Here is a 25,417-nt window from a genome sequence, read left to right on the forward strand (position 1 = left end):
TCCATCATTCCTTTTGCTATATGTAGGTCACGAATTTAGTCCCTATACTCTAATTTGAGATTTTTAATCTCTTATCTTTTCAATTTCAAATTTTTAGTTTTGATTTAAATGGTAATTATTAAATTTATTAAGTTAATTTATGTTATTTTTGAAATATTATATGAAAAATATATTATTATACAAATAATGTCATGTAAACTTGTTATTTTCATATAATACTCACAAAAAAAAAATCAAGTCGTATTAGTTAATGGATTGAAAGACTCTTGATCGAGTCAAGATTAAATTTTAAATTCAAAAATATGAGACTAAAATATCACATAAAAATCGATTAAAATCATAACCTACGATAGTGCAAAATTAATAATATAAATTGATCTAACGATTTAACTACCATTCTTTGTATCAAATCTAAAATTTCAAATTCAAAAAGTAAATGAATTAAAATAGATCAAAATAAAGTATAATAAGACTATTCATGAATTGTGTCATAATTCAATTTCAAAATAATTTTGAAGCTCATATCCATTTTGAACCATTTGATCCAACCAATAAGCTTCATCCATGGTTTCAAAATTTTATAAAATATGGAAGTATGTATTTATATTTATTATTTTATATATACATTTAAATTTAAAAATATTTTTGTATTATTTAAATCAAATTCCGATGAATAGAATGATACGAGACATAAATTTTATTGTCGAAGCTAGATTGGGTTATAAATTTGTGATAAATTGTGTTAGATCTAAAGCTGATAACAGATCGTGACCGATCAAGTAAAAAATTTAGAGGGCTCAAATTTGATCTAAAAAATATAGACCTAAAATTAAAATCGGTGTCTAATCCAAAATCGGTGTCTAATCCAACTCACGGGTATTAAATTTTTTATATAAAAATAAATTTAAAAAATAAAAACAATATTTTATACTCTTATTAAGCTGGTCCATACTAAGTCCATCTTTTTTGTTGAGATTGGGTTAGTTTTTTAGATTGCTTTCTTCTTCTTCACTGTCTCTTATTCTCTCAAAAGTCTCTTTTTTCTGCCCCAATTTCTGGTAAGCATAGTAACATAATTGGTGAGGGACTGAGGGCAAAGCAAAGCAACGCACCTCAATCCTATAATATAATAATGCAGCGTGGGGAAAGAGGAAATGATTTCTGAGAGCTGGCTGCCATTTTGCATATCTAATTGGTGGGTAAGCTTCTTTTTTCTTTTTCTTTTTTTCTGCTTGTCATTTGATATATATATATTTTTTGGTTCTTTCATTTATAAACTGAGTTTTGATGTGGAAATTTGGTTCTTTGTTTATGGTGAAAATGTTGGTATTTATTTTCTGGAAACGTATCCTAGTGTATGAGAAAATGCTTCCATGAGATGTAAAGGCTTTTTTGGTTCTTTCATTAATACACTAAGATTAGATGTGCAAATTTGGCTCTTAGCTTATGGTAAAAATGTTGGTAATTTATTTTTTTGTGTCCAATTCTCAATACCCATATCCAGTAAGTGTATGAGGAAATGCTTCTATGAGATGTAAAGTAAAAGTAACCTGAATTTCTGAGCATAGTTTTTTGTTTCCTATGATGGGTTGGGTTTCTTTGTTATGGAATTGCAAGATTTTATTCAGTGTTTGTTTTTCCAAACTCTTAAACTTCCCCAATAAATTGGTTGCTGCAATTGCATACAGAAAACATAAAGACTTCACTTCTCAAATCTTCATTTCGCTGGTTTAAGTTCATTATTCTCTTTTTTACTTGTGCTAATATTCTTTCTACTGCAAACACTTGGCGCTTTTGCATTATCGTGACTGTCTATACAAATTTAATTGGAAACTTGCCATATCTCTATCCAATTAATCCTCAACTTTACCTTATTTAAAAAAGTGGAACATTAAGGACAAGCTTCAATTTTTAATGGCTTATTTCATATCCCCCCATTGATATTGGCACATAGTTGTGATTGGAAAAGGCTGAGATTGTAAAAAAAAAAAAATTCTTGACTATTACTCTTTCAAATTTTCAGTGCCTGCGTTGTTTTCTAATTGATTAAGACTTTGTAGTTCTATCCCCTTTTACAAATTAACAATAACTTAAAGATTACATGTGAAGTATAGGTTTTGCAATCCCTTTCGGTATAAAATTATTTGAGCAGTATAGGTTCTTATTCTGTACTGGATAGTTGATGTCATAACAACAATTTAAACTTGAAATAATATATCAAGGAAATATGCTTATTGATGTTGTATTCTACAGGAAATGAGAGGTCCAGGTAAACTTGAGGTGTGGAAGATGGGCTTTGTCAATTACTTGGATGCACTTAAGCTGCAGGAGAAGCTGGTATCTGATAGAAAATTATGTAGGATACCCGATACTCTTCTGTCCCTGCAACATCCACCGACTTATACCCTTGGAAAGCGGCGAACCGATCACAATTTGTTATTACCTGTGTCTGAATTGAAAAATATAGGAGCTGAGCTTCATTATACGCAAAGGGGAGGAGACATTACATTTCATGGTCCCCATCAAGCCATCCTATATCCTATTATTTCACTTCGTGAAATTGGGATTGGCGCTAGGAATTATGTGGAGAAACTTGAGTCAACTATGATTGAATTATCATCCTTGTATGGCGTGAAAGCTTGTGCTGGCCAAAAGGGTGAGACAGGAGTTTGGGTTGGAGAAAGAAAGATTGGTGCAATTGGTGTCCGGATATCATATGGAATAACCTCTCATGGGCTGGCATACAACATTGATCCTGATTTGAAGTATTTTAAACATATTGTGCCTTGTGGAATTACTGATAAAGAAGTTACATCCTTGAGAAGGGAGACAGCCACTGTGCTTCCGGCTGAAGAAGTCATTCAAGAGCAGTTAATTTCTTGTTTTGCAAGACTTTTTGGTTATAGCACTGTCACATGGAAGGAGAATCCTTCAATGTTTTCTGATCATGAAAGCATAGATTGAGTTCCAACTAAATTATGTCAAATGATTTGACTATGTGACCTTTGATTTAATCATTCATGGAGGAAATAGAATCAAATTTGCTGAGTTTATTATGTGACTGAAAGGTGAATTCAATTTAGTGATCCTCACTGATGTTTGGACTCAGGATGGGTAGAAGATATTTGCAAAGTTGAATGATGTTTATGTTCTACGCTGTCCTCCCATCCAGGTATAAAGCGGGTGACATTCTTTAGATATCTCGAAAACTTTTCGATTTTCTTAAAATGGATGGAAAGGTCTGCTGAAAGAGTGAATCTTCTTTTCCTTACCTTCGGAGCATTACCCATTTATTATCTTTTGGTCAATCCCTGCCAAAGCGTTCGATATGGATCAATCCTCTTCTTTTCCGTGTACGAGTTCCTTTTCTGAATGCTCTACATGGCAGCTCAAAACCTTATGCATAGATGGAAACTGAGGATTGCTGGAACCATGATAGGCTTGTTAAGTAAAAAGTAACTAGCTTACGATCCAGGTTGCTTGGCCCTGGAAAAAATCTTATTCCCCAAATGAAATATGCTCAAGTAATTTTGGTAATATTATAAATCCTTCAAATACAGCTTTTTGGGGTCCTTTGAACAGATTATATATATAATGGTTTTGCTATTCTATCTCCATGATCATTCCTAATGTGATGGGCTGCAATTATGTATGTAAACTTCCCTCCTCTCTATTAAATTCGGCTGCTGAGTAATAGTTGATGCTATATATATAAACACATACACACAAATGTGTATACACACATAACATGCCAAGTATAGAAATAAAGATCTTTTCAGCATGTTTTTAAATTTGTTATTAATGTCTGGCAGCTATAGACTACCTTGGAATAAAAACAGAAGCGAACAAACTTCAGATCAAAATAAGTGCATCAGTTCTTAAAGATTGTTGACAAGCCTGTTAAATTTAATAAAAGAAAGTATCATGTTTGTATATGAAAACGTAGCAAGATTGAGATTCAAACAGGAAAAGATCCTGATATAACTCCAATGAAATTAGAAAAGGGTCCCAATTGGAGGGCATTTTCCTATAAGGATTATGAATGATTGTTTTGCAGAAAGCAGGATTTACCCAGCTAACTTCAGCTGTTTTTGTTATACTTAGTACAGTTACAAAACTGATTAATAGAATTTAATACACAGGTTAGGACAGACAAATGACGCAACTGATTTTGGTCTCATGTGATTGGTCACATGAGACATGTTATCTAATATTTGAGGATTGCAGAAAAGACAGAAAAATACTACTCAAATCAGTGCACATGATCAGCTGCTTCAAAGTTCTCATCCCATTAAATAACTAAGAAAATAAATAAGAATATATCTAATCAAGAATATATTCTAATCTGCATTATGAGTGGAAATCTCAACATGCTCTTTATGATTATTTTAATGGCCTATTTTGCTGTCATTAGTTTTCTCTAATCTATTCTTATTTTTGGTTATTACTGTGAATAAATTATGCTGATGAATATCTTTGCTCTATTTATTTTAGAACCTGTTTGGATATATTTTAGATCTATCAATCAAAACCAGTCAAGTTAAACATGCCGTAACCCTGGTTAACTAGCTATGATAATGAATTCTGTTCAAACACATGATACCTAGTCAGGATAGGGATATTCAACTTTCAAAAGGTGTTTTTAGTAGGTATGGAGTAATTGTCTAGTAATGTTATATATATATTACACTTCTATTAAGACTTTAGTAGAAACATGTAAGATAAGCACTGTCACCTTTCCTGAAGATATATCTCTTAGCTCCAAAGCCATCTCTGTTACATTTCTTCTTCAACAGAAGAACAATATGAAATTCATTCATAGAGCTCTGTTTGCTGTTTTTGCCTTAATACTCTTTAATTTACTTATTTGTTCTCCACTGTCCCTCCACTGTTTGAGAAACACTCATCCAAGAGTTAGAAATCAACCAAGAAGATTGTTAGGTTCCTTTGCTTCTATTTCTGCAAATTTAAACAAGCCGAGCGAAGCCATTCAAGATCCTGTGGAAACAAGTTTAAGAAAAGCACCTCCGAGTGATTCAAATCCCAACCAAAACAAGTGACTCCAGTGTTTGTTTAGAGATTTGAAGAAAGAGAAATGAAGTTTCAATTCTCTTTCAACATTTTTGCAGTTTTCTTACATTTACTGTTTGATAGATAGGACAACTGGATCTCTACTTTTCTTCTTTTCTGTAGCCACAACATATTCAATCTCAACTTTTTTTTTTTTCTGCAAGTCTTGTTTTGCGGTAGATTTAGGGCTGTGATTAAAAATTATTCATTGTATCCTGTCATTGTAAGAAAAACATCAGATGATCAGAAATAGTAGATTTTCTTTCAGAAGATCATGAGTACCTTGTCTGTGATATTTGTGCTAATCATTGTTTGTTTCTTTTTTTTTTCCTCGTTCTTTCCACTGCTACTTTTGGCCTGAATTTTTTTTTCTTTGTGCAGTGAGGATTCTAATTTGTATCATCTTTCTCTTGGTCTCCCTAGTTTCTTTAAATGTGGCTGCATGTGATGAACAGAACAGATCAGTGTGCTATATTCTTTAGTTTATTTTTCTAGGCAACCTGGTCCATGAGGCAGATCATGTAAAGACAACTAAACATGTTACCTTATAATAAAGCTGCTAGAAATCCTTTCAGGCAGAGAATAGAACCTTTAGAACCAAAAGTGTGTGTGGACTTGGTTCTAAAGTGTGTGTGGACTTTCTCTCATGCACACGCACAAGAATTTCTTTCCAAGTTACTGTCCACTTCTCTAGTGTCCATGTTCCTCACCTAGTTTATTAATGTCCTCTCAACTATCACTTATTTTTTTCCCTGTTCCAGACTTACAATGGTGAGCTTTCTGTCATTACTTGATTCAGAGAGTTGATTGCTTTATATGATATATATATACATATATATATATCTGCAAATTAACTTTTGATGGAACTTTCATGCAGTAAGAGTTTATCTGTTTCTCTTGCTTTGGCCACAAGGTGGGAAAGATAGTGTTTCTTTCTACTTTAACGGAAAAATGGCTAGCCTGTATCGGATCTCTCTCTTTATACCTCTTCATTCTTTTGAGTGAACTGTGCACGGAATCTGATATAACAAAAGTTCTTGAACTGATGAGGGGTAATTATAACACATGTAACACATGTTAAGCACTAAGTATATTAGAAACATATGCCATCAAAATATATTTGATTTGACTAGTTTGAAAGTTAAAATTTACGATAAAGTTTCGTTTAATGACCAATTGTGTCTCAGGATTGAAAGTTTTAATCTAGATACTGTACAAGCAATTAGGTCGAATTAGTCAAAATGAACAGTATTTTTGGTGGATGGTGAAGACATAATGACAAACTGAAAATATGCCAATATCTTATTTTAATATGCAAAGTTAATGATAAAGCATTCTTGAGAGAGTAAGAGAGTATAACATTCTGAATGGTGGACACAGACCTTGCAGTCCTCACCCTTAGCCTATCAATATTCTGTTCAATGGTCTTTGAAGCTTTTATTATAGCAAACCATAGTTAGACAGCCTAGGGTTCATTTCGTTTTCTGAAGAAGTTTCTGTACAGTGTGGCAATAGATAATGTAGTTGTGGTATGATAAAATTCTCCAGGTATCTTTCATCATGGAGGGCCAAATAGCTGGTTTGAGACATGTTTTTTTTTTTTTTTTAACCCAAACAGTGCTGCAGCTAAAAATAGAAATATCTGTAGCTCCTCCAAGTGAAATGGTGCTTTACTTGGAGTTTATAGCTAGCTCACCATGTATTTCCTTGCATGCAAATAAACTTCATTATTGTGTTCATCAGTGTAGGCAATTTGAAACTTTAGAGATTTATGATTTTCCTTTTTTGATTTGATTAATGAATAGATCTTCTGATGGTGGCATGAGGGTTCTATCAAATGTTTCTTGTCATTAGCATTGTCTGTTTATTACTTCATTTATCACAAATAAAAAGTTTCGACTTTTATGGTATGTGACAATAGAATGAGGCTTTAATCGAATGTTTGTTAGCATACTTGTCCATTTCTGGGAACTTCAGATATTTGTAGGCGTGATACTCTGTTAATATCTAATCAATTCTTCTGCTTTGAATTTACTTGCTTTTAAGTGATTCTGGTTCTCAAGTGCAAATCTTTATTTGACAGAGAGAAGGATATCTATGGACGAGCTACTAGATCTGAACTGAAGTGTACTATATAGGTTGAGGATGGGATCAATCTTTCTTAAAATTTTGAATTGTAACGGCTAATCTCGTGCATGCTGTCATCTATGAGTTACTTTTTACATTTTTGTGAGGAGTGTTGGTTACACGTGCTACGAATGCATTAGAGCTGAGCTCCACGTATTTGATAACTGAGAGTTTCTAGTTTACTGACAGATGAGGTATCGGCTTCCTCTGCCATTAAAGCTGCTCGAAATAATTTCAGCATTTCTGTCTTGTTCCTGAGAAGCTTACTGTAATACCATCCTTACCTGTTCTGTTTAAAAATTAATTAGTTTGTAACTGCTACATCTTTCTCTGTGTTATTTCACTTTAGAAATGAGAATCCGTAACAGTCGCCCTCCATTTCCTCTTCCTTCAGTATCAGATCCTACATCACGGTTTACGCATCGTCTCCCATCAGGAAATGGCCTTTACTTTGATGACCGTTTCTTGGTTCAAGAAACCAATCGCCAAATTGGATGGTCATTCTACCACTTGAAACATGCTGCACGTCAAGTTTCTGAAGAAGGACCATGTGGGGAGTTGAATAAGGTGCTAACTATGGAAACCAGACCAATAAATTGTCAAGACAAGGAAAAAAGGAAAAGCTATTGCATGCAGGAAAAATCCAGTCAAGTAATCAGTCTTTCACTTTTCCCTTTATTTTTCCTTTTATGAATTTCATAAACATTAATCTGAGTTCTTCCCAAACATAGTTACCATTGGTCTGCCATAAATTTTTATTCCCCTCTTTTAAAATTATCTGAAGAGACTAAATGAAGTGTAATCAGCTCCCTCTAGTTCAGATAAGCTAATAGTAGTTTACATGGTTTTACTACAAAATTTTAATATTAGGCTATGGGAGGACCACATGAAGCACGGGCCAACAGAGCTCATGAAGGCAGTGAACCCTACCTGTTCATTAAAGAGTAAATTTCCTCGATTCCTTTTATATCCATTATTCTTTGTTTTGTCACTGAAGTTAAATAATTATATAATATTTCTGATAAATGCATGACTTATTAAATCTACCACTTTTTTGTCATCATTTAGTTTATTTACTGCATGCTTCTGCCTTCTACATGATAAAATCGTCTTTCCCAGAGTTGAACGATTTAAATTAACCCCTTTTTTCTTTTTTGGTGCATCAAGTAACAAAGACGGAAATACCTCTAGTGGTGCAGTTAACTTTGACATTGCACAGCCTTTTACTTCCTATGAACTAGGTAATTTTGGATCTCTCTCTTTTTTTACTCAAACAATTGCAATAGAGTTGTCATTTTCTTTCAGTTGATTGTGATTGGACCTTGATCCTTTCATCTTGATATGCAAATGTTGCTTGTGCAGTAGTAAAGAAAATAAACTCTGATAACCTTCTTCATTTACTTAAACATTCATTTCAGTCTTTGTTTAGGATGAAGTAACATGTTGAATTTGTTGAAAAGGTTGATTGGAAATTCATTTCATAGTGGTACCTGACTGTTTAATTAAACCACTTGTATCATCATGTGCAATGCAAAAACTAAAAATTTGTTGCCTCATTTAACATGGCTAAAATTTATATCTACTATATTTACAACAGCATTACTACCAAAGGTTCATGTATCATTCCCAGAGAACATGTTGGTGTATTGATGGATTATAAGATATAAGCCAAGTATGAGATAAACTTTAGAAAATATATCATCAGTAGAAAGATGTAGTAGTGATACCTGTAAGCAAACCACTGCCAACTCACACAGCACAAACATGACTGCCCCTGTGATTCACCACGAAATGGGTTTTTGGGGTGAACACAGTGGCTTGGCCAAGAGCTGGGATTTGAAACTCTAGTTATTCATGCTTATAACTTATTGCTTGTAATGATCCAATGCACATGGGCTTAATCACATTATATACTTGGATTCTGCTTTTTGTTTCAACATCAACTTTAAGCTAGACACTTAGCATATTAAGTCCAGGAATGAACATGCGCTCTATTCTTAACAGATTTGCGAAAAACAATTAGAGATGCAAATTTTTAGGGATAAAGGAATCTTAATGTATTGGAACTTGAAACTTGCAAAAAAAATTATGTACTAGTAATTGAACATATTTCCAATTTACGTATACTTGTAACTAAGCTTGTTGTGAGGTACGGTGAAACAGGAGGGGAGGTATCAGACAAGAAGAAAAAACAAATTTGCCTGCTAGAGACTGAGATGGCAAGAGGCAGGAAGGAAGATGCAATACTTGAAAAAAAGATGGAACTGGGAAATGTTTCTGAGAAAAGTATAGAAGATGAATATGGTAGCAAGAGGACTAGGACTCTTTTTTGTCCTACAAACTGTGAATATTTCTTCCTTCCTGAAAATGAGGGATTTGAGGGATATGGAATGCAAGGTGGAATGAGCTTTGAGGATATGGTTGTTGAGACAAAGGAGAAGCCGAGAAGGGTAAAGAAAAGGAAGGAAGGTGATCAATCTGGAGATGCCAAGTGGTATACCGAGTAAGAATCTTACAGACTTGTGAAGAGGAAGTGCTTTTTCTTCTGGTTAAATTTAAACAATGAATTTGCCTGTCATCAAATTTACAACTAAATGAACTATTATGTAATAATTCCAACCCCTATGTAGTATAAATTATCCTTTGTTTGTTATTTGCCAATGCATGTCTTTCCTCCTTATAATTTCTCATTAAACAGAAGGTTCATCGGCAAACAAGCTTCAAACGAAGGAAAGTCATCAAAGAGAGGAAAGCCTACTGCCGATGCCCAATGGGAAAAACGGGTACTATGTCTCTTTCTCTCTCATTCTTAACCTCTTTACAGTCTTGCCATTAGGTAACATTTGCATAACACCACTAAAGATGCAGAGGAGGAGTAGTAGGCCAAGGAATGCAAGTAATCTCTCTCGATAAGTGGAAACTTTGAGTACTCTCTCTCACTCTCCCCTGTAATGGTTATGTTTTATGAACTTTGTATACATCTGCATGCATGATTGGGATGTTTCATGGACACATATATATTTTACCATATGCATGTTCATTTCTTTCTATATTCGCTTGTCTTCGATATATTGAATATGGTAACAGGAATCTAATTATGCAGAAGCTGAGAAAGACTAAGTCGAGGAGCGGAAGGCCAAGGAAGCTATTAAGTTGGTTTGCATTTACCTTATGACAATATGCTTTATGGCATCACTATAACTTTAAACCATATATACCCAAGTCTTTGAAACTGTTTGAACAGTCTTTTACATAAAAGAGCAATGAAAAGTTAGTTTTCCTGGTTATTGATAGTCTACTGCTTATTGTTAACATCATGGCCAACTGATTTGGAATGAATCTTCTGTTACTGCTTATAGTTCGCTGTGCGGTTAAATTGCTTAAAATCCCTTTCATATTTAAACAATTTTTCAGTTTTTTGTTTTCTCAAATGAAAAAATGTTGATTTAACTGCACTGACTTGGTTGTAATACTAATATGTATATATTGTTCTGAATCACATTGTAAGACACTCCTCTTGAAATTATATAGTGGGATTCAATGGAGTTTTGTGGTAATAATGCCTTCAATTGTTTTTCCTTTTTGAGGTAAATCATAAACCTAAGACACTTTTCCCTTTTGTGGTTATATATTTGCAGCAAAAGCCATTGTACTAATGCATTATTAGTTAGGTTAAGTCCTTTTTGCTGTGCATTAGACATATTTGTTTGGTCTTATTATATAAAAAAAATCTTTTCAGCAGTTAGCTGCATAAAAATGGTAAAATGTTTTGGTCTTATACCAGGCTTCGTTTCTGAAATTAGGCTTAAGTTAGACTTTGAACTATACTTGTTTTCCTACTTTAGTGCTTAAATTTTCTTTTCATTACTATTATTTTCGTCTCAGTTTATCTCAAAAATTATCTGTCTAATAAAAATATGTTACGTGTCATGTTCTTGTTGGTGACTTTTTATTTTGAAGTAAATTGGGATAAAAATAATAATTCAGATACTAAAGTGTAAAGAAAAAAATTTCAATGCCAAAAAATAAATAAATAAATAATAAAACTAATTTAAAGCCAATTTGTCTTAAAGCCCTAAATTATTGTCATCTTGGACATAATGCTTGTGACTGTAAAAATTGATCTTCAACTCATATAGAAAACAAAGCAACTTATGTACCCCAAAAAAGGGAAAATAAAGCAACTGCTACAATGAGTGAACGAAAAAGAAATTAGGTAAGTATACTCATTGATATTTTTAAATGAAAAGTGCAATAGTTTTCGATTTTATAAAATATTAAGGTTAATTACTCATACATCTCTAAATTTCAAAATATTTTAATTGAGTTTTCAAAGTATTGATATTTGAACTACTAGTTCCTTCTATCGATTTAGTCATTGACCTAAGTGTTAAATGTTACTCGAATTGATGTTAGTTTAAATTTAATGTGGATCATATTTAAAATAATTGTATCAAATTTTAAACACGTTTACACCGATGTTGGAACTAGACCGATTGGATTGCAAATTGGCGAGTGTACTAGTTTAAATAAGGGTATTGAATTGGGTTTTGAACAAACCACTTGGAACTACCATTGAACTGAGAACCAAAATAAGTCGAAGTAGCAAAAAATTGGTGACTTTTTGGTCCAATTTATTAGTCCATGCCTATAAAATCAAACCCAATTCAGTAAAACCCAGCATAAAAAAATAAAAATTATATATATTAAAATTATTATTTATTTGTATTTATAATTTATTCCTAATTTTTTTCTTTTTAATTGTTGGGATTGAATCGGTGACTCAATTTTACCGTTGGTTTAGTTTTGAAAATATTGGTTCATATTTATTAGGTGGATGAGTTGAATATAACCATTTTTCTATAAAAAAGAAAAAGAAAAGAAATAGCCTATTTAAATTTTAGCCGCATTATATGCTATTAACACATTAGATACAAGCTGTTTATGTAGTAGAGTACATATGTATTATTTAAAAATTAACCTACCTGTTTTAAAAAATAGTTCATGTCAAATCCAAACTAATAGACTTTGTTCGGTAAGATCGAAAAAAATGGAAAGATGAAAAATTAAAATAGTAGAAAAGCAAAAAAATATAAAATGTTCTTTATTGGTCTGCTTGGTGGAAATATGAAAAAAATTGAAAGAAAAAATAATTTTCTTTCGATTCATGACTTATTAGAGTTGAAAAACGAGAAAAAATAAAATATATATTTTTAAAAATGCATAATTTTGAATGTTTAATTTATCTCTTTCTCATTTTTTTCTCTTATCATTTTAATTTAGAATGATTTGTTTTATATATTATGATGTAAAATGATCGTTTTTACTATTTAATTTGTCACCTTTCGTTCTCACCAAGCACATTTAATTTTTTTCTTTTTTCCGCTCAATCAAGAGTACCTTTAATGTCCAAGTTGATGGCTAGGCTAACAGAAGGATTTGATTGATACAACTCTAATATATTGAGGACTTATTGAGAAAGTTTTGACGTATATGGACCATTATAAAATTTAAGTCATAATTTGAGGATATTTTGTGAAATTAACCCTAAAACCTCCATAAAAACGTTATAGGCCATAAAACTGCAAAAGGGCCCAAAAAAGGAACCCTAATTAACCTAAAGGAGTTGGAAAATCATCAAAACCTAAAAGCCCAAATCACAATCATAGAAAAGATAGAGGAACTCCTTCCCACGCCGCCGCCGACCGAACTTTCGCCGCCACTCTATCTCCTCCGTGACCGGTGACCACATCTGCGCTGCCGCCCTTCCCTCTTCCAATTCCTCTACACTTTTCTGTTCCCGCTTGTATCGCTTGCTTTCACTGTGACTGTGAGTTGCAGCCATGTATGGAGGAGGTAAGTAGGGCGAAAATTGAGCGTAATTTTGCTTTGCATCTTCTATTTTTCTTGGTTAATGTGATGATTTGCTTACCTCTTTGTTAAAATTAAGTAACAGTACATAATAATTGACATGCACAGATGAAGTATCGGCTATAGTGATAGATTTAGGGTCTCACACTTGCAAAGCTGGTTATGCCGGTGAAGATGCTCCCAAGGCTGTATTTCCCTCTGTAAGACAAGTCCAAGCTTCATTCTTTCTAACTTTCTGCGTTATTTTTCGACCTACCCACATAGTTCTTCATTGCTCATGTTCATGTTGTTTTGTTTTGCTTGCTTTTGTTTGTTTGTTAAGGTTGTGGGGTGCATTGATCAAATGGATGCTGATGATGACAAAGAAAACAACGATTCTGAGACTAACAACAATAATGTTGATTCCAACAAACCCAAGGGAAAACGCAGGTTGTATGTAGGCTCTCAAGCCTTGGGTTTTCGTCGTGACCATATGGAGGTCGGTTAAGTGCTTGATGCTGCTTGCTTTTTTCGTATTAGTTCATTTGTTTATTTACAATTTATCTATTTTTGCTGTATTAGTTAGTTAAGACCTGTTTGCATTCGTCAGGTGGTGTCACCCCTAAAGGATGGGGTTGTTGTTGATTGGGATATTGTTGATAGCATATGGGATCATGCTTTAAAGGATTGTTTACTCGTTGATCCGAAGGAACATCCAATGCTACTTGCTGAGCCTTCTTCCAACACTCAACAACAGAGGGAGAGGTCAGAATTTTGCAGCACTCAAGCTTTAGTCAATTTTCTTTGCTTTTTATTTTTTACTTTTACCAATCTGAAAACATGTTTGGTTTTGTTAAAATCTAACAGGACAGCAGAACTCATGTTCGAAAAGTACAAAGTTCCTGCTTTGTTTTTGGCCAAGAATGCGGTATTATTATTTTCCTAATTTCCAACTCTTATTTTTAAACTTTGGTTATTGATTGCAGTTCTTTTCTATTTCAGGTTCTTACATCTTTTGCTTCAGGACGTGCTACCTCTGTTGTTGTTGACAGGTTTGATTTATATTCTTAAAATTTAAGGTAATCAGAGAGTGGCTTTAATACCGTGTCGAATCTGAGGTTGTTTATTTGATGAAAGAATGGTACAGAAATAGCCTAGAGAGGCTGTGGGCTTCAGAACCTAAATCTGGAAACCATCACTTAAACCAAGGATTGATATTACGCATTACAAAACAGGAAATAAATGAAATAGCCATCTTCCAACAGAAACTATACTGAACTCGGACTGATATTACTGGCATCAGATTACCATTCTTTTCTTTTCCTTTGGGACTTCTTTTATCCAGCTGTCAATATTAGTCTGTCAAAGGTTGAATATAGAATGCTGGAAGTTGCGTGTAAGAGTAACAACAACTCTTATTCAACTTAAATATTAATCAGTAGAAAAGTGAGAGAACCTTGAAAGGTTGCTTATTTTCATATTTGGACTCTGAATTATGAGAATCTGAGATTTATGGATCAGTTGCCTATGTCTACTTTCGTATAAATGAAGCAGTATCTCCACTTCTCTATACTGGTATAATTTTCCTCGCTTTCTTTTACTAACATGTCTTTACGTATAACTGTTAAACCTTTCAGTGGTGGAGGATCAACTACTGTTGCCCCAGTACATGATGGTTATGTTCTTCAAAAGGTGTTTCTCTTTCTCTCTCTCTCTCATCTTTTTCCCTTTAGGAAAGTGAAAGATTTCCACTTAATTTAAAACTTTTACTTGATTTTCACCTATATGCTACTGTCTAATTATTGCTTATAAAGAAATGGATTTGGTGGTCATGACATCTTGATTTACATATATTGTTACTTCCATGTTGATACTTTGCTGCTCAGATTTCCTTTTTCCAAAATTATTCAATGTTGAATTAGTCTGGAAAGGGAATAAAATTTTTACTTAGCTATTGGAGAGCTTTTCTTGGGAAATATTTTTATCTTGAGGTTTTTTAACAGGAATTAGGTGCTTTACCAGCTATGTCGAGCTGCAAATTCCTTCTATTAAAAAACTTATAACTGAGGCTAGAATATGCACCTTGGCTTTATCAGTTCATTGTTGTACTCTTCATTTTCTTATGCTAAGTAATTATTTTCCAGGAAAGCAAAATTCTGCAGTGATTTGAATTTGTTATTTTGAAAATGAACTTCCTGCTGGATAATTTTTTTTTTCTGTGAGAACTTTAAGCATTTGGTTGATTACTTTTTTTAAAAGAATATCTCACTAACTTTTGCCAGTCTGATGATCTGTCTTTTTGTTTCTCCCTTTTCCTCTGCTATTTCGTTTTTCTTTGCAATAACAGGCAGTGTCTTCTTCTCCTATTGGAGGAGAATTTCTTACCGATTGCTTGATGAAAAGCTTGGAAAGCAAAGGCATCGTGGTAAGTGATGGTATAAGTAATTGGTGAGAATTCCCATGTTGTTTTTCATTGCTTTAGTTGAAATATTTTTTGTCCCTGGTGTTTGTAGATAAAACCGAGGTACTCTTTTAAGAGAAAGGAAATACAACCAGGGGTCTTCCAGGTATTTTATAATATCACTGGAACCCATTTAAGGTCTATGTCATTAATTGCTTTAGTTTCTCGAATTTCATGCATGCATGTCATCCCAAGTATAACTTCTGCTGTTGTACTAAGACCACTATTTGTTAGTCAAATGCATGATTCCTTGTGGTGTTTGTTATTGAATACTCAAACATTAAGAAGTTCTGAGTTTGATATTATCTCATTTTCTATTAGTAAAGGTACAGTCAATAAAGAAAAAAAAATAAATAAAAGAACTTAAAGATAGCTTCAATTGGCTGACCTTTTCTGCACCTATTGCCTTACAAAGAAGTGGACCTAGGTGTTCTAGGCGTGTGTCTAGCCAATTGCACCTCGTCAAAAGGGTCTAACTATTTTTGTTGTCTGCCAATAATGCCCCCATCTTAACAATATTGGGGACTGCATCACATTTTGATCAGTTTCGATATGGTTTTGAAATCCCTGATGCTGCTTGATTGCGGCAAATGGGAGATTGCATCTTTCCCTGCTGTCTGTGTGATGTAGACATATGCAAGCTAGAGAACTGAAAAACAACAAAAATATTGTCTTTCAGCAATTTGAATTTTAACAAGTTTGGAGTAGTATATAACAAAACACTGATAAAACATGCTTTCCTCATCTTTTCGTATGGTACGAGAAAAAAGAAAGTGTATTGGAGTATATGGAGTATTGTTATAACTTAGATCCCAAAAGAGAAGGAAAACAAGCTTTAAAAGAGTTGCTATATGGTGGACAATGATGCTTGTCTCATTCTTATTTAATTGATTTGTCAAAGTAAAAAGTTTTCTTGAAACTGCAATTTTCTCCAGTAGTTTCACTTTTTATTGGTCCTCTTAATTTCTAGGATATAACCTACATTGCTTTCTGACAATTCTCTTTACTATGGTTTTGGGAATCTCAGACTGTAGATGTTGATTTTCCACATACAACTGAATCTTACAAGTTGTACTCCCAGGTCTGTCTTTAGTCATTATTACCCCTTTCCAAATAGACAAGTTTGTTCCTGTAATACTTATGTGTATCTTCTTACAACAGAGAGTAATTGCAAGTGATATCAAGGAATGTGTATGTCGAGCTCCAGATACTCCTTATGATGGTTTGTATTCGTTCGTCTTATTTTCTTGTAAAGTCATGCCACTTTTTCCTGTTCTACCTATTTTATGTTTGTATGTTATGTATGCTCATATTATTAAAATTACCTATGTTATACTTTTTAAAAATCTCTTTTCAATCACATTGTTGATGTTGTATTTGATTCTGAAGCTTTATGATTGCCATTTTCTTTACAGAAAGTGCATATTCTAATATCCCAATGACCCCATATGAGCTTCCTGATGGCCAGTAAGTTCTTACAAGTTTATTAGCGTTGCTTTGTTGTCATAATCAGGTCATCTTTTGCTTTGTTTGCTATGCATTCTTGAGTTGAGTGATACACAGCTCTACTTGCTACTTGCTTCTCTTTTTTTTTTGCATTATAACACCATGCGTTTACCAGACAACTTGTAGTAACAATCCATTGTCTAACCCTTTTTAGCTGCACAGCAAAATTGCCTTTGGATCTCAGTTTCTATTATTACTAATGTTAATGATCCTGCATTTTCTATCATGTTATTTCAGGACAATTGAAATTGGCGCTGATAGATTCAAGATCCCTGATATTTTGTTTAACCCTCCTTTGGCTCAGGTGGGTGGCCTTCCGACTTTGCAGAACCCTGATCTCATTTGTTTACTTTCATGCTTTTTGTGTGCCTGCCAATATAACTCTAACTGTCTAATACTAAACATTTAAAGTATCCTGCTATTATAAGAAAGGTTATATCTAGCTTGTATGAATTGAACTCTTAAAATAATATTAAATTAACTAAGGTTATATGCGAATATTATAAGAAAGGTTATATCTTTTTGTCCCAAAAATATATGCATCCGCTATAAGACCTCTTGTCTTGTCTATTTGTAAAGTGCTTATTTTGGGTTTTTTTCTGATGTACATGGTTCTGAATTTGCAATTTTTCTGTTGTGTTCAATTGGTAAGATTTTTAATTCTTATGCTTGTATTAATGAAATATAAAGGAGTCATTTACCATCGCTTGGTTAGTCCAGCATACTTATTCCTCTGGGAACTATAAACCACTAGGAAGCTTTTGTTATAAACCACTTGGAGTTATGTTCCTGGAATTGCTGCTGCAAACTTGGAGTTTTATTTCTAAGTGCTATCAACAGGCCATTGTGTATGTTTTTCTAAAATTTATTGATTTGTAAATATCATCTTTCCCTAAATTCATTGTTGCCTTTTCAATTGGCTACTTCTGGTATCTTAGCTGACCTGCAATTCTTGGTGGTAACATAAACATAGGGAAATCAAGTTGTTGGAGTTTTTTCCTTTTTTTGTAGTTTGTTAATTGTTTTGCTTGCATAACTATACTGTTCCATTAATAATAATTTGAGCGTGTATGTCAATATCGTTTCTGATTTCCTGTATGTTATTAGACTATTCCTGGAATGGACAATTTGGCTGAGATTTCTTCATCTGTTCGTGGTTTGCCACAAATGGTATGCTCATTTACTTTCATGCATTGCCTTTACTATCAACCTCTTTCTTTTATTTTTACAAGGATTACTGAAGCATTTCACTAATATTTGCAGGTCATAGAAAGCATTAATAGATGCGATGTGGACATTCGGAAAGAACTGTTTGGCAGCATATTGGTATGTCAATTACGTCCAAGCATGCCTATTCTCCAGTGCTCTGATCATTTTTCTTAACTTGTGTTGCTTTGAATATTATATTCCAAAACTAGTAGATTATTCATGTATGGTGAGTGGATGAAATATATGTTTTTGATAATCTAATTGTTAAACATGAATTATCTTCTAATTCATAGATATTCTTTCACCACTGATATCACCACGTCTGTTATCCCTTTATATTGCAGCTTGCAGGTGGTACAGCATCAATGCAACAGTTGAAAGAGCGACTTGAGAAAGACTTGCTTGAGGTGGTTTTTTTTTTTTTTTTTCTTTTCAATTATGACCATAAAGCTTTGATTCCATGTTGCATTTATATTTTCTTTTGTTTTAGTAATTTTTTTTTGGTTTTGAATAATCAATGAAAACTTGATTTCTGACCATCATAATTTCATTAACAATGGTCTTTTTGGCCTTTAGTTCTAAACTGAAATGTCATTTAATTGCTGTAAGAGAAGCACAAACATCATGCACAGTTACTATGTGATATGGTGATTTTTAAAATTTAAAATCTAGTATATGGATAGAGTGGGATTTTGCTTAATCAAATATTGGATCATTTCACATATTTGGTGTCATTTGGATTTGGATCGTTTTAAATTTGGGTTAGGTTTGGTTGGGGTCAATTTTGTCAGCTCTAATCCAGCATAATTATTATATTTGCTTCTGCAAAAACTGGTATAAAAGGGCTTGCCATTTGTATGTGCTTCATAGATCATGATGTAGATCTCCTTTGTGTAACACATGTACAGTGCACTTACACGTACGTACAATCACACAAATTCTCACTCTTGAGTTTGTTTGGGCCCTCAAATTGAAATGACTTGTATAAATAATTTTCATTGACAAGTAGTTGTCATGATGAATGGACAAGGGAGATTATTTGAGGTTAGCTCTGCGCATTGGTAGAATAAACTTAAAATTTGGCAATAGAGATTATTTGAGGTACTTCTGAATGTTGGTAAACTTAAAATTTTGGTAGCAAAATAACACTGTCATTGTCTGTCAATATCAAGGAATCTCCTCAAGCTGCTAGAGTTAAAGTACTGGCAAGTGGAAATGCAACAGAAAGAAGATTCAGGTTCGTTGTAGTCTGATCTATCTTTTTTTGGTTTTATCTGTTTCGCTTTGCAGTTTCTATTCTTTTCTAGTCTCAAGAAGTTCTGTTTTATTTTTTTAGCCATCATCAATAGTCTTTGTTGGAGGGTTCATTGTTTCATTTGTGTGAACTCACTCCCATGTGTTTAACTAATGATTGTGGCTTATTCCATAGCATACTTTGAAAGTCTGAATTGCATGATACAGGTTATATGTCCCCCATGTTAGAAATTTAGAATCTTGGGGACTTCTACCTTACTGGTCATTGTGTACTCCTTAGTAATGCTAGAACCAGTATATACCCTCACATGTATATTGTCGTCAGCATGATTTTATCTCAGAAACCAACTTGCAATTGGAAGGTTTTAGCGAGTAGGAAGATGAATAAAATTCCATTTTTAAGAAGCCAATTTTTTTTTACTTGAGTGCATTACTGTGCATATATCATTTCTTCCCAAAGGATAGACCAAGTTGGTAAACTGATGAAAAAGGAAAAGAATAACTAGGTGGTGCAGGTACAACGTACTATAATCGGAAAAGCAGAAATATTGGAAAGGGGAGCTATTGTCAAGATGTTGAGAATCTCTAGAGAATGGAACGTGCAAAGAGGAAACAGAAAATGTAAAATCTGTGCATCTATAAGTGGAATGATTAAAAACCATAGTGAATTGATTAACATTTACCAAAGTAGACATAATTTAATCCATTTCGTCACCTTATTACTACAACTTAAATACCTTTTATAGTTGCCTATCTTAGCATAAGCTGCTTGTGCAAATTTTTAGTAAGAAATTTTGTTTTTATTGCCATCATTGAATGCTGTTAACATGTGTGTAAACAGTGTTTGGATAGGAGGGAGTATATTGGCATCTCTTGGTTCATTCCAGCAAATGTGGTTCTCCAAGTCAGAGTAAGCAAATCATGTTTGCTCTTTTTTTCTTTACCATGGTTCCAATGCATATCGTCAAGTTTCACATTTTATTTTCTTTGGAATAAATACCAAAATTATACATAAACTTTGATACAATTTGCAATGTTATACATCAACTTTAATTTGGTGCGTTTGTATACATCAAACTTCAATTTTGGTTCAATTTTCACATTTCATAGAAAAAAGCATTTCAAAATTGATTTATCGAAATTTTTAACCCAGTGGATTTTGAACCTTCAACACAATCCATTGATTCTGACCAGAATTGAATAAATGATGCAAAATGAATCTTTCTATAGTTGATCAGAGAAATCTGAGTTTGAAGAAGGGGAAGGGGAAGGGAAAGGAGTACTTGACCCACAACAACCCCATTACCTATGTGGTACAATTTTCCGTTAAATCATGTTAAAATTGTTGACATTGCATTTTATTAGTTTAAAAAAACAAATAAATTTAAATTATTTCCACCAAAGATTAACAAAAAAACAGATTTGCAGGGAAATAAGAAATACTTTTCCCAAGTGTATTTTTTTTAAATCTAGGTGGAAATAATTTAAATTTATTTGTTTGTAATTTACATATAATAAACTGTCATGTTAGTAATTTACGCATCTTAATAGAAAATTGTGTCACATAGATAACAAGTTTAGCAAAATGTGAAGTTTGAACCAAAATTAAAGTTTGATGTATATAAATGCATCAATTTAAAGTTGATGTACAACATTGCAAATTGTATCAAAGTTCATGTATAATTTTGATATTTATCATTATTTTCTTATCATCCCAACCTTGATATTCTCAAGACCGGTACCAGTAAATATAGTAGTATATCTTAAATTACTCAAAACTTTAAATGCATTTGTGTAACAGGTATGAAGAACATGGAGCTTCATATATACAAAGAAAATGCCCGTAAGATGAGGATGACAGGCTTTTGCATTTATCCTCATGGTAATAAATAAGATACATAGAATGCGCAGTATTTGCTGAAGACTTCTTCTTTCTGCATTTTCACTAATAAGTTCTTTTCCATCTTTAGGTTCAAGATCTTTTTCGGATCCGAAGTAGGCCCATTTGTGCTATAACAAATTTCAGATTGACATCGCTTGTAGGTCAATGTAGGATATATTTTTATTAAAGGAAAAGGCATTATTAGCTTTTATCTGAATCCTACTGTTCTTAGATGCCCCTATTCTCTGTGTAGCCTTATTGACATATTCTATCTGAACTTAGTTCAAATAACATGGACACCTGGAAAATTTGGTTTTTTTCCTTCTAGTTTAGGTTGATTTGTAACCAGTTTCTGGTCCTTGTTTAATAGGTCTCCTTTGGTAAGAATATGATTGCCGTTTATGTCATTTTTGGGGGGTCTTGGTTTTTGCACGTGCTTTGCAATTTGGAGTAGAGCAAAGATTGAATACAACTTTGAATAGGAGTCTAACAATTTCTGGGTTACTTGAGTTGATGAATCTTATTTTAGCAATTGAATTCAAATTAAATTTTTTTGAATTGAATCGAAATATTTATCAAAATGACGTAGTTTTGTCTTTTCTTATTTAGATTTTCGAATAATTTGAATTGTGTAATTCATATTTGAGTTAAACTGAAAAAATTAATTTTTTTATTCGAGTTGATCCGAATAACGTTAACTATTTAATTTAAAATTTGATTTTTTTAATTAAATTTTTTGAATCAAATCGATTTTTACTCACTCATTATTTTGAGAAAAGATTGTAACATATCAATTTAACTATTTTGAGTACATGGTATGACTTAAGTGGAGGCAATGTATTGTCTCATTCAATTTTTTACATGTTGTAACTCTGGTTTTAGGAGTTAGATTGTACTCTAAAATAGATAAATAGTTTGTGTTTTTTATCAAATAACAAATGGGTTACTGTTTTAAAATTTTTATCTATTTTTACTATTAAATATTGGTTTTGGTATGCCAGAATGAAATACATGTTGTATAGTACGTGTAACTGTTTGATTATTCTCTCAATTACATTTGTTTGTTCTTTAATCTATCATACAATAATTGATTTACCTATTTTTGAGTGAATAGGACAGTATCTAATTTAATTTTTAGTACAAAAGTCTCTATAATATTTTTACTTGTCCCTATAAGACAAAGCATGGTTAAATAATTTTTATTGGAGCAATTTTGTGTTAGAAATATCGGGCTAATTTTAATTAGTTGAATAAAATTAACATTTATTGTTTAAAAAAATTAAAGGGATCATCCTTTGATTCGTAGTTTAACATTAAATAATATTTTATTTGCAGAGCATAAAGCTCAAATGATATTAGCTTTTAAAAGGAAATTTTATTTATATTAATGTATTCTTTTATATATTTTACATGATTAATATTTTAATGATTTAATCGTTAAAATATAATTATATATATTAAATTTATTAATATACTTGTACTTATTAAACATTTAAATTTTTAATTGATCCGTTATCTTTATGATATCAATTTAAAATATTGTATATATTAATATTTTATTGAATGTTATGATAGTTTTTACATAAAATAACGGGTTAAAATATTTTTATTTACATCAAAATTGATATGTGTGATATGTATGAAATATGACGTTTAGATCGTTAAAATATTAATCATATAAAATATACTGAAATGCTATAGAATTACTTTAAAAGATAGATGTTGGTTTTATTAAAATTTCTTATAATATTTTTTAATAATACAGAACTAAATTGTAACAATAGAGGACTTATTTGATAACATGCCTATAATAATAAAGACTAAATTGATACAATTAAATATAATCAGTTTTACAATTAAAACCAAAACTCCTATGTGACCCACAAGAAAATTGGCAACTTTCACTTTCTTTCCCATTTCTTTAAAAAGGATTAGAGACAAGAGAAGGTAATATTTTTGCAAAAATGAAAAAAAATAAAAAAATGAAAGAAGCCAAAATTGATGTGTTCGGTTTTAACTTAAAATATCTCACAAATTTTTGTAATTTTATAAATTTAGAATTTAATATTTTTAGATTTAGAGATTTAATTTATCTATTTTTAAAATTTTAGAATTTAGGTCCAATTGTTAAAACCGATAAAATTATTTTGTTAAATTCAAGTTCATTACAACGTCATTTTTTAGTTACATTACTACTAAGTGATTTTTTTAATTTCAAATGTCACACCAACTAATTTAATAAAAAATTAATGGTGTTAATAATTTGGATCTAAATTTTGAAATTTTAAATATAAGTATGATTATTTTTCAAATTTATGAAGAGTATAGGGATTTATGAAAATTTTAACCTCTATTCTATTATACTTGGTTTGGTTATTACTTAAATATATTTGATTTGACTCGATTTTCAATTTACGAGGTAAAATTTTGTAATTATTGAACTCGGATAATGTCTCAAGAATTTTAAGATTCCTAATTTAAGTCTTACTTTATATAAATTATGTTGAGTTTTTGTCCATATTTATTTTAGTTTATGTACAATCTTATTTTGGTTATTGTTTGTAGTTGCAATGAGTTTTGATTTTTTTCTTATTTTAAGAAATTTGTAAACTACACCGAAGTCACTAAATTATTAGTGTATTTAAGTTTTGATCACTCAACTTAAAAAGTTACAAAATTCTCATTAAATTATTTCATTTAATAGTAAAGGACTAAATTGTAAGATCCCTATAATAATAGAGACTGAATTGATATATTTAGATATAAATAGTTTCACAATTAAGTTAAAACCATACTCCCAATTACCCACAAGAAAATTGACAACTTTCACCAATTTTATTAAATTTGATTTGATTATTATTGAATTGATTTTTAATTTACGAGATAAAATTTTGTAATTATCCAAACTCAAAGTTAATGTCTTAGTTTAATAGTAAAATTAAGATCTTAAGAATTTTAAAGGTTTAGGTTCGAGTCTCGTTCTTATTAATTATGTATAGTCTTTTTATATTTATATTTATTTTAATTTACATCTCATCATATCGAGTCTTGTATAATTTTATTTTAATCTAAGTTTGACTATATGATGATTATTAGAATATATTCTTTGTAATTGTAATGTAGCTGAACTTGTAATTTAAAAAAATTAAATATATTAGTTGAAAACAGAGGCAAAGCCAGGAGGGCTGGCATGGGCCCTGGCCCTCCCTAAAATGTAAATTTGTTCTTTTGGTCTTTAAAATTTTTAAAAATTTTAAATTAGTAAAGTAAAATTACACTTTGGCCCTCCCTAAAATTATAAAAATTGATTTAATCCTTTACAAATTATAAAGATATAAACTATAAAAATTAAAATTTTATCTGGCTCCAACTAAAATTTGTTCGGCTTCACACAGTTGAAAATACATTATTTAACATATAATTATATTAAAATATAATGAAATTTATAATTTAATTTAATAATAGCTATTGGTTCATTAACTGTGACAATTTTTAAAATTGAGATAATAATAACTTTAACTCTCAATATTTATAAATTATATTTCTTTAAAATTTTGGTATTAAAATTTTCAAAACTTTCATGAAGCTTTATCATTTACTCTTTTTTATTATTTTTTTTAGTTTTAACTTTTAAAAGTTATTTGGGAATATATTTTTAAAATTTTATTTAAATTATGTCATATAAGATTTGACATTTCATTTAACAGTTTTAATAATAAAAGGACCTGATTGATATTAATATTAATGGTTTAAGGATGTAATTAGAATGTTTTAAAGTTTGAGGATCAATTGGTGCAATTAACTCTAAAAGTTATTTAATATTTTGAGGCAAGTCAAATAGGATTTGAAATCTAAAGAAAATCCAAACTCGAATACTAAAGATGAAGTTATTTAGAGAGACAACATAAATTTAGATTCAAAATAAATTAAGGTAAGGCATATAAAAACTGAGCCCGAATCCCGAATCAGATTCAGGCCGAAAAACCATCCCTAAGCAAAAATCGAATCGAAACAAAATAAAAAAAAGTTTGGCGGGAAATTAGGAATCGTCTAATTTA

The 25,417-nt window shown here is 31.5% G+C and overlaps 3 protein-coding genes across 15 annotated transcripts; all 3 read left to right on the plus strand.

Moving 5' to 3' along the window:
• The first annotated feature begins 917 nt into the window (after nt 1-917).
• LOC108453555 (octanoyltransferase LIP2, mitochondrial) lies at nt 918-3,557 on the plus strand. Of its 2 annotated transcripts, none has more exons than XM_017751721.2 (2): nt 918-1,199; nt 2,254-3,557. In XM_017751721.2, the coding sequence occupies exons 1-2, from the start codon at nt 1,155-1,157 to the stop codon at nt 2,962-2,964; spliced, it is 756 nt and encodes a 251-aa protein (XP_017607210.1). In that variant the 5' UTR covers nt 918-1,154; the 3' UTR covers nt 2,965-3,557. The 2 variants fall into 2 exon arrangements, with proteins under 2 accessions (XP_017607210.1, XP_017607211.1); XM_017751722.2 differs by having other exon boundaries at nt 918-1,195.
• An 839-nt stretch (nt 3,558-4,396) lies between these two features.
• Nucleotides 4,397-10,757, plus strand: LOC108453554 (uncharacterized). 10 transcript variants are annotated; one of them, XM_053023777.1, is made up of 7 exons: nt 4,397-7,465; nt 7,592-7,848; nt 8,068-8,141; nt 8,365-8,438; nt 9,361-9,700; nt 9,896-9,980; nt 10,301-10,757. In XM_053023777.1, the coding sequence occupies exons 2-7, from the start codon at nt 7,774-7,776 to the stop codon at nt 10,370-10,372; spliced, it is 720 nt and encodes a 239-aa protein (XP_052879737.1). In that variant the 5' UTR covers nt 4,397-7,465; nt 7,592-7,773; the 3' UTR covers nt 10,373-10,757. The 10 variants fall into 10 exon arrangements, with proteins under 10 accessions (XP_052879737.1, XP_052879734.1, XP_017607205.1 ...); XM_053023774.1 differs by adding an exon at nt 10,060-10,145 and having other exon boundaries at nt 6,866-7,848; nt 10,285-10,757; XM_017751716.2 differs by adding an exon at nt 10,060-10,145 and having other exon boundaries at nt 6,867-7,848.
• Nucleotides 10,758-12,765: 2,008 nt separating this feature from the next.
• Nucleotides 12,766-21,940, plus strand: LOC108453505 (actin-related protein 4). Of its 3 annotated transcripts, XM_017751636.2 has the most exons (20): nt 12,767-13,053; nt 13,177-13,268; nt 13,391-13,546; nt 13,658-13,812; nt 13,915-13,975; nt 14,050-14,099; nt 14,685-14,739; nt 15,395-15,472; nt 15,561-15,614; nt 16,536-16,589; nt 16,670-16,730; nt 16,924-16,975; nt 17,252-17,318; nt 18,122-18,184; nt 18,278-18,340; nt 18,568-18,630; nt 19,396-19,460; nt 20,319-20,387; nt 21,279-21,359; nt 21,448-21,940. In XM_017751636.2, the coding sequence occupies exons 1-19, from the start codon at nt 13,041-13,043 to the stop codon at nt 21,322-21,324; spliced, it is 1,317 nt and encodes a 438-aa protein (XP_017607125.1). In that variant the 5' UTR covers nt 12,767-13,040; the 3' UTR covers nt 21,325-21,359; nt 21,448-21,940. The 3 variants fall into 3 exon arrangements, with proteins under 3 accessions (XP_052879731.1, XP_017607125.1, XP_052879732.1); XM_053023771.1 differs by lacking the exon at nt 20,319-20,387 and having other exon boundaries at nt 12,766-13,053; XM_053023772.1 differs by lacking the exons at nt 16,536-16,589; nt 16,670-16,730; nt 16,924-16,975; ... (5 more) ...; nt 21,279-21,359; nt 21,448-21,940 and having other exon boundaries at nt 17,252-17,280.
• Nucleotides 21,941-25,417: the final 3,477 nt, after the last annotated feature.

The sequence above is a fragment of the Gossypium arboreum genome, chromosome 13, assembly GCF_025698485.1.
Source record: "Gossypium arboreum isolate Shixiya-1 chromosome 13, ASM2569848v2, whole genome shotgun sequence".
In the NCBI taxonomy this organism is placed as follows: Eukaryota; Viridiplantae; Streptophyta; class Magnoliopsida; order Malvales; family Malvaceae; genus Gossypium; species Gossypium arboreum.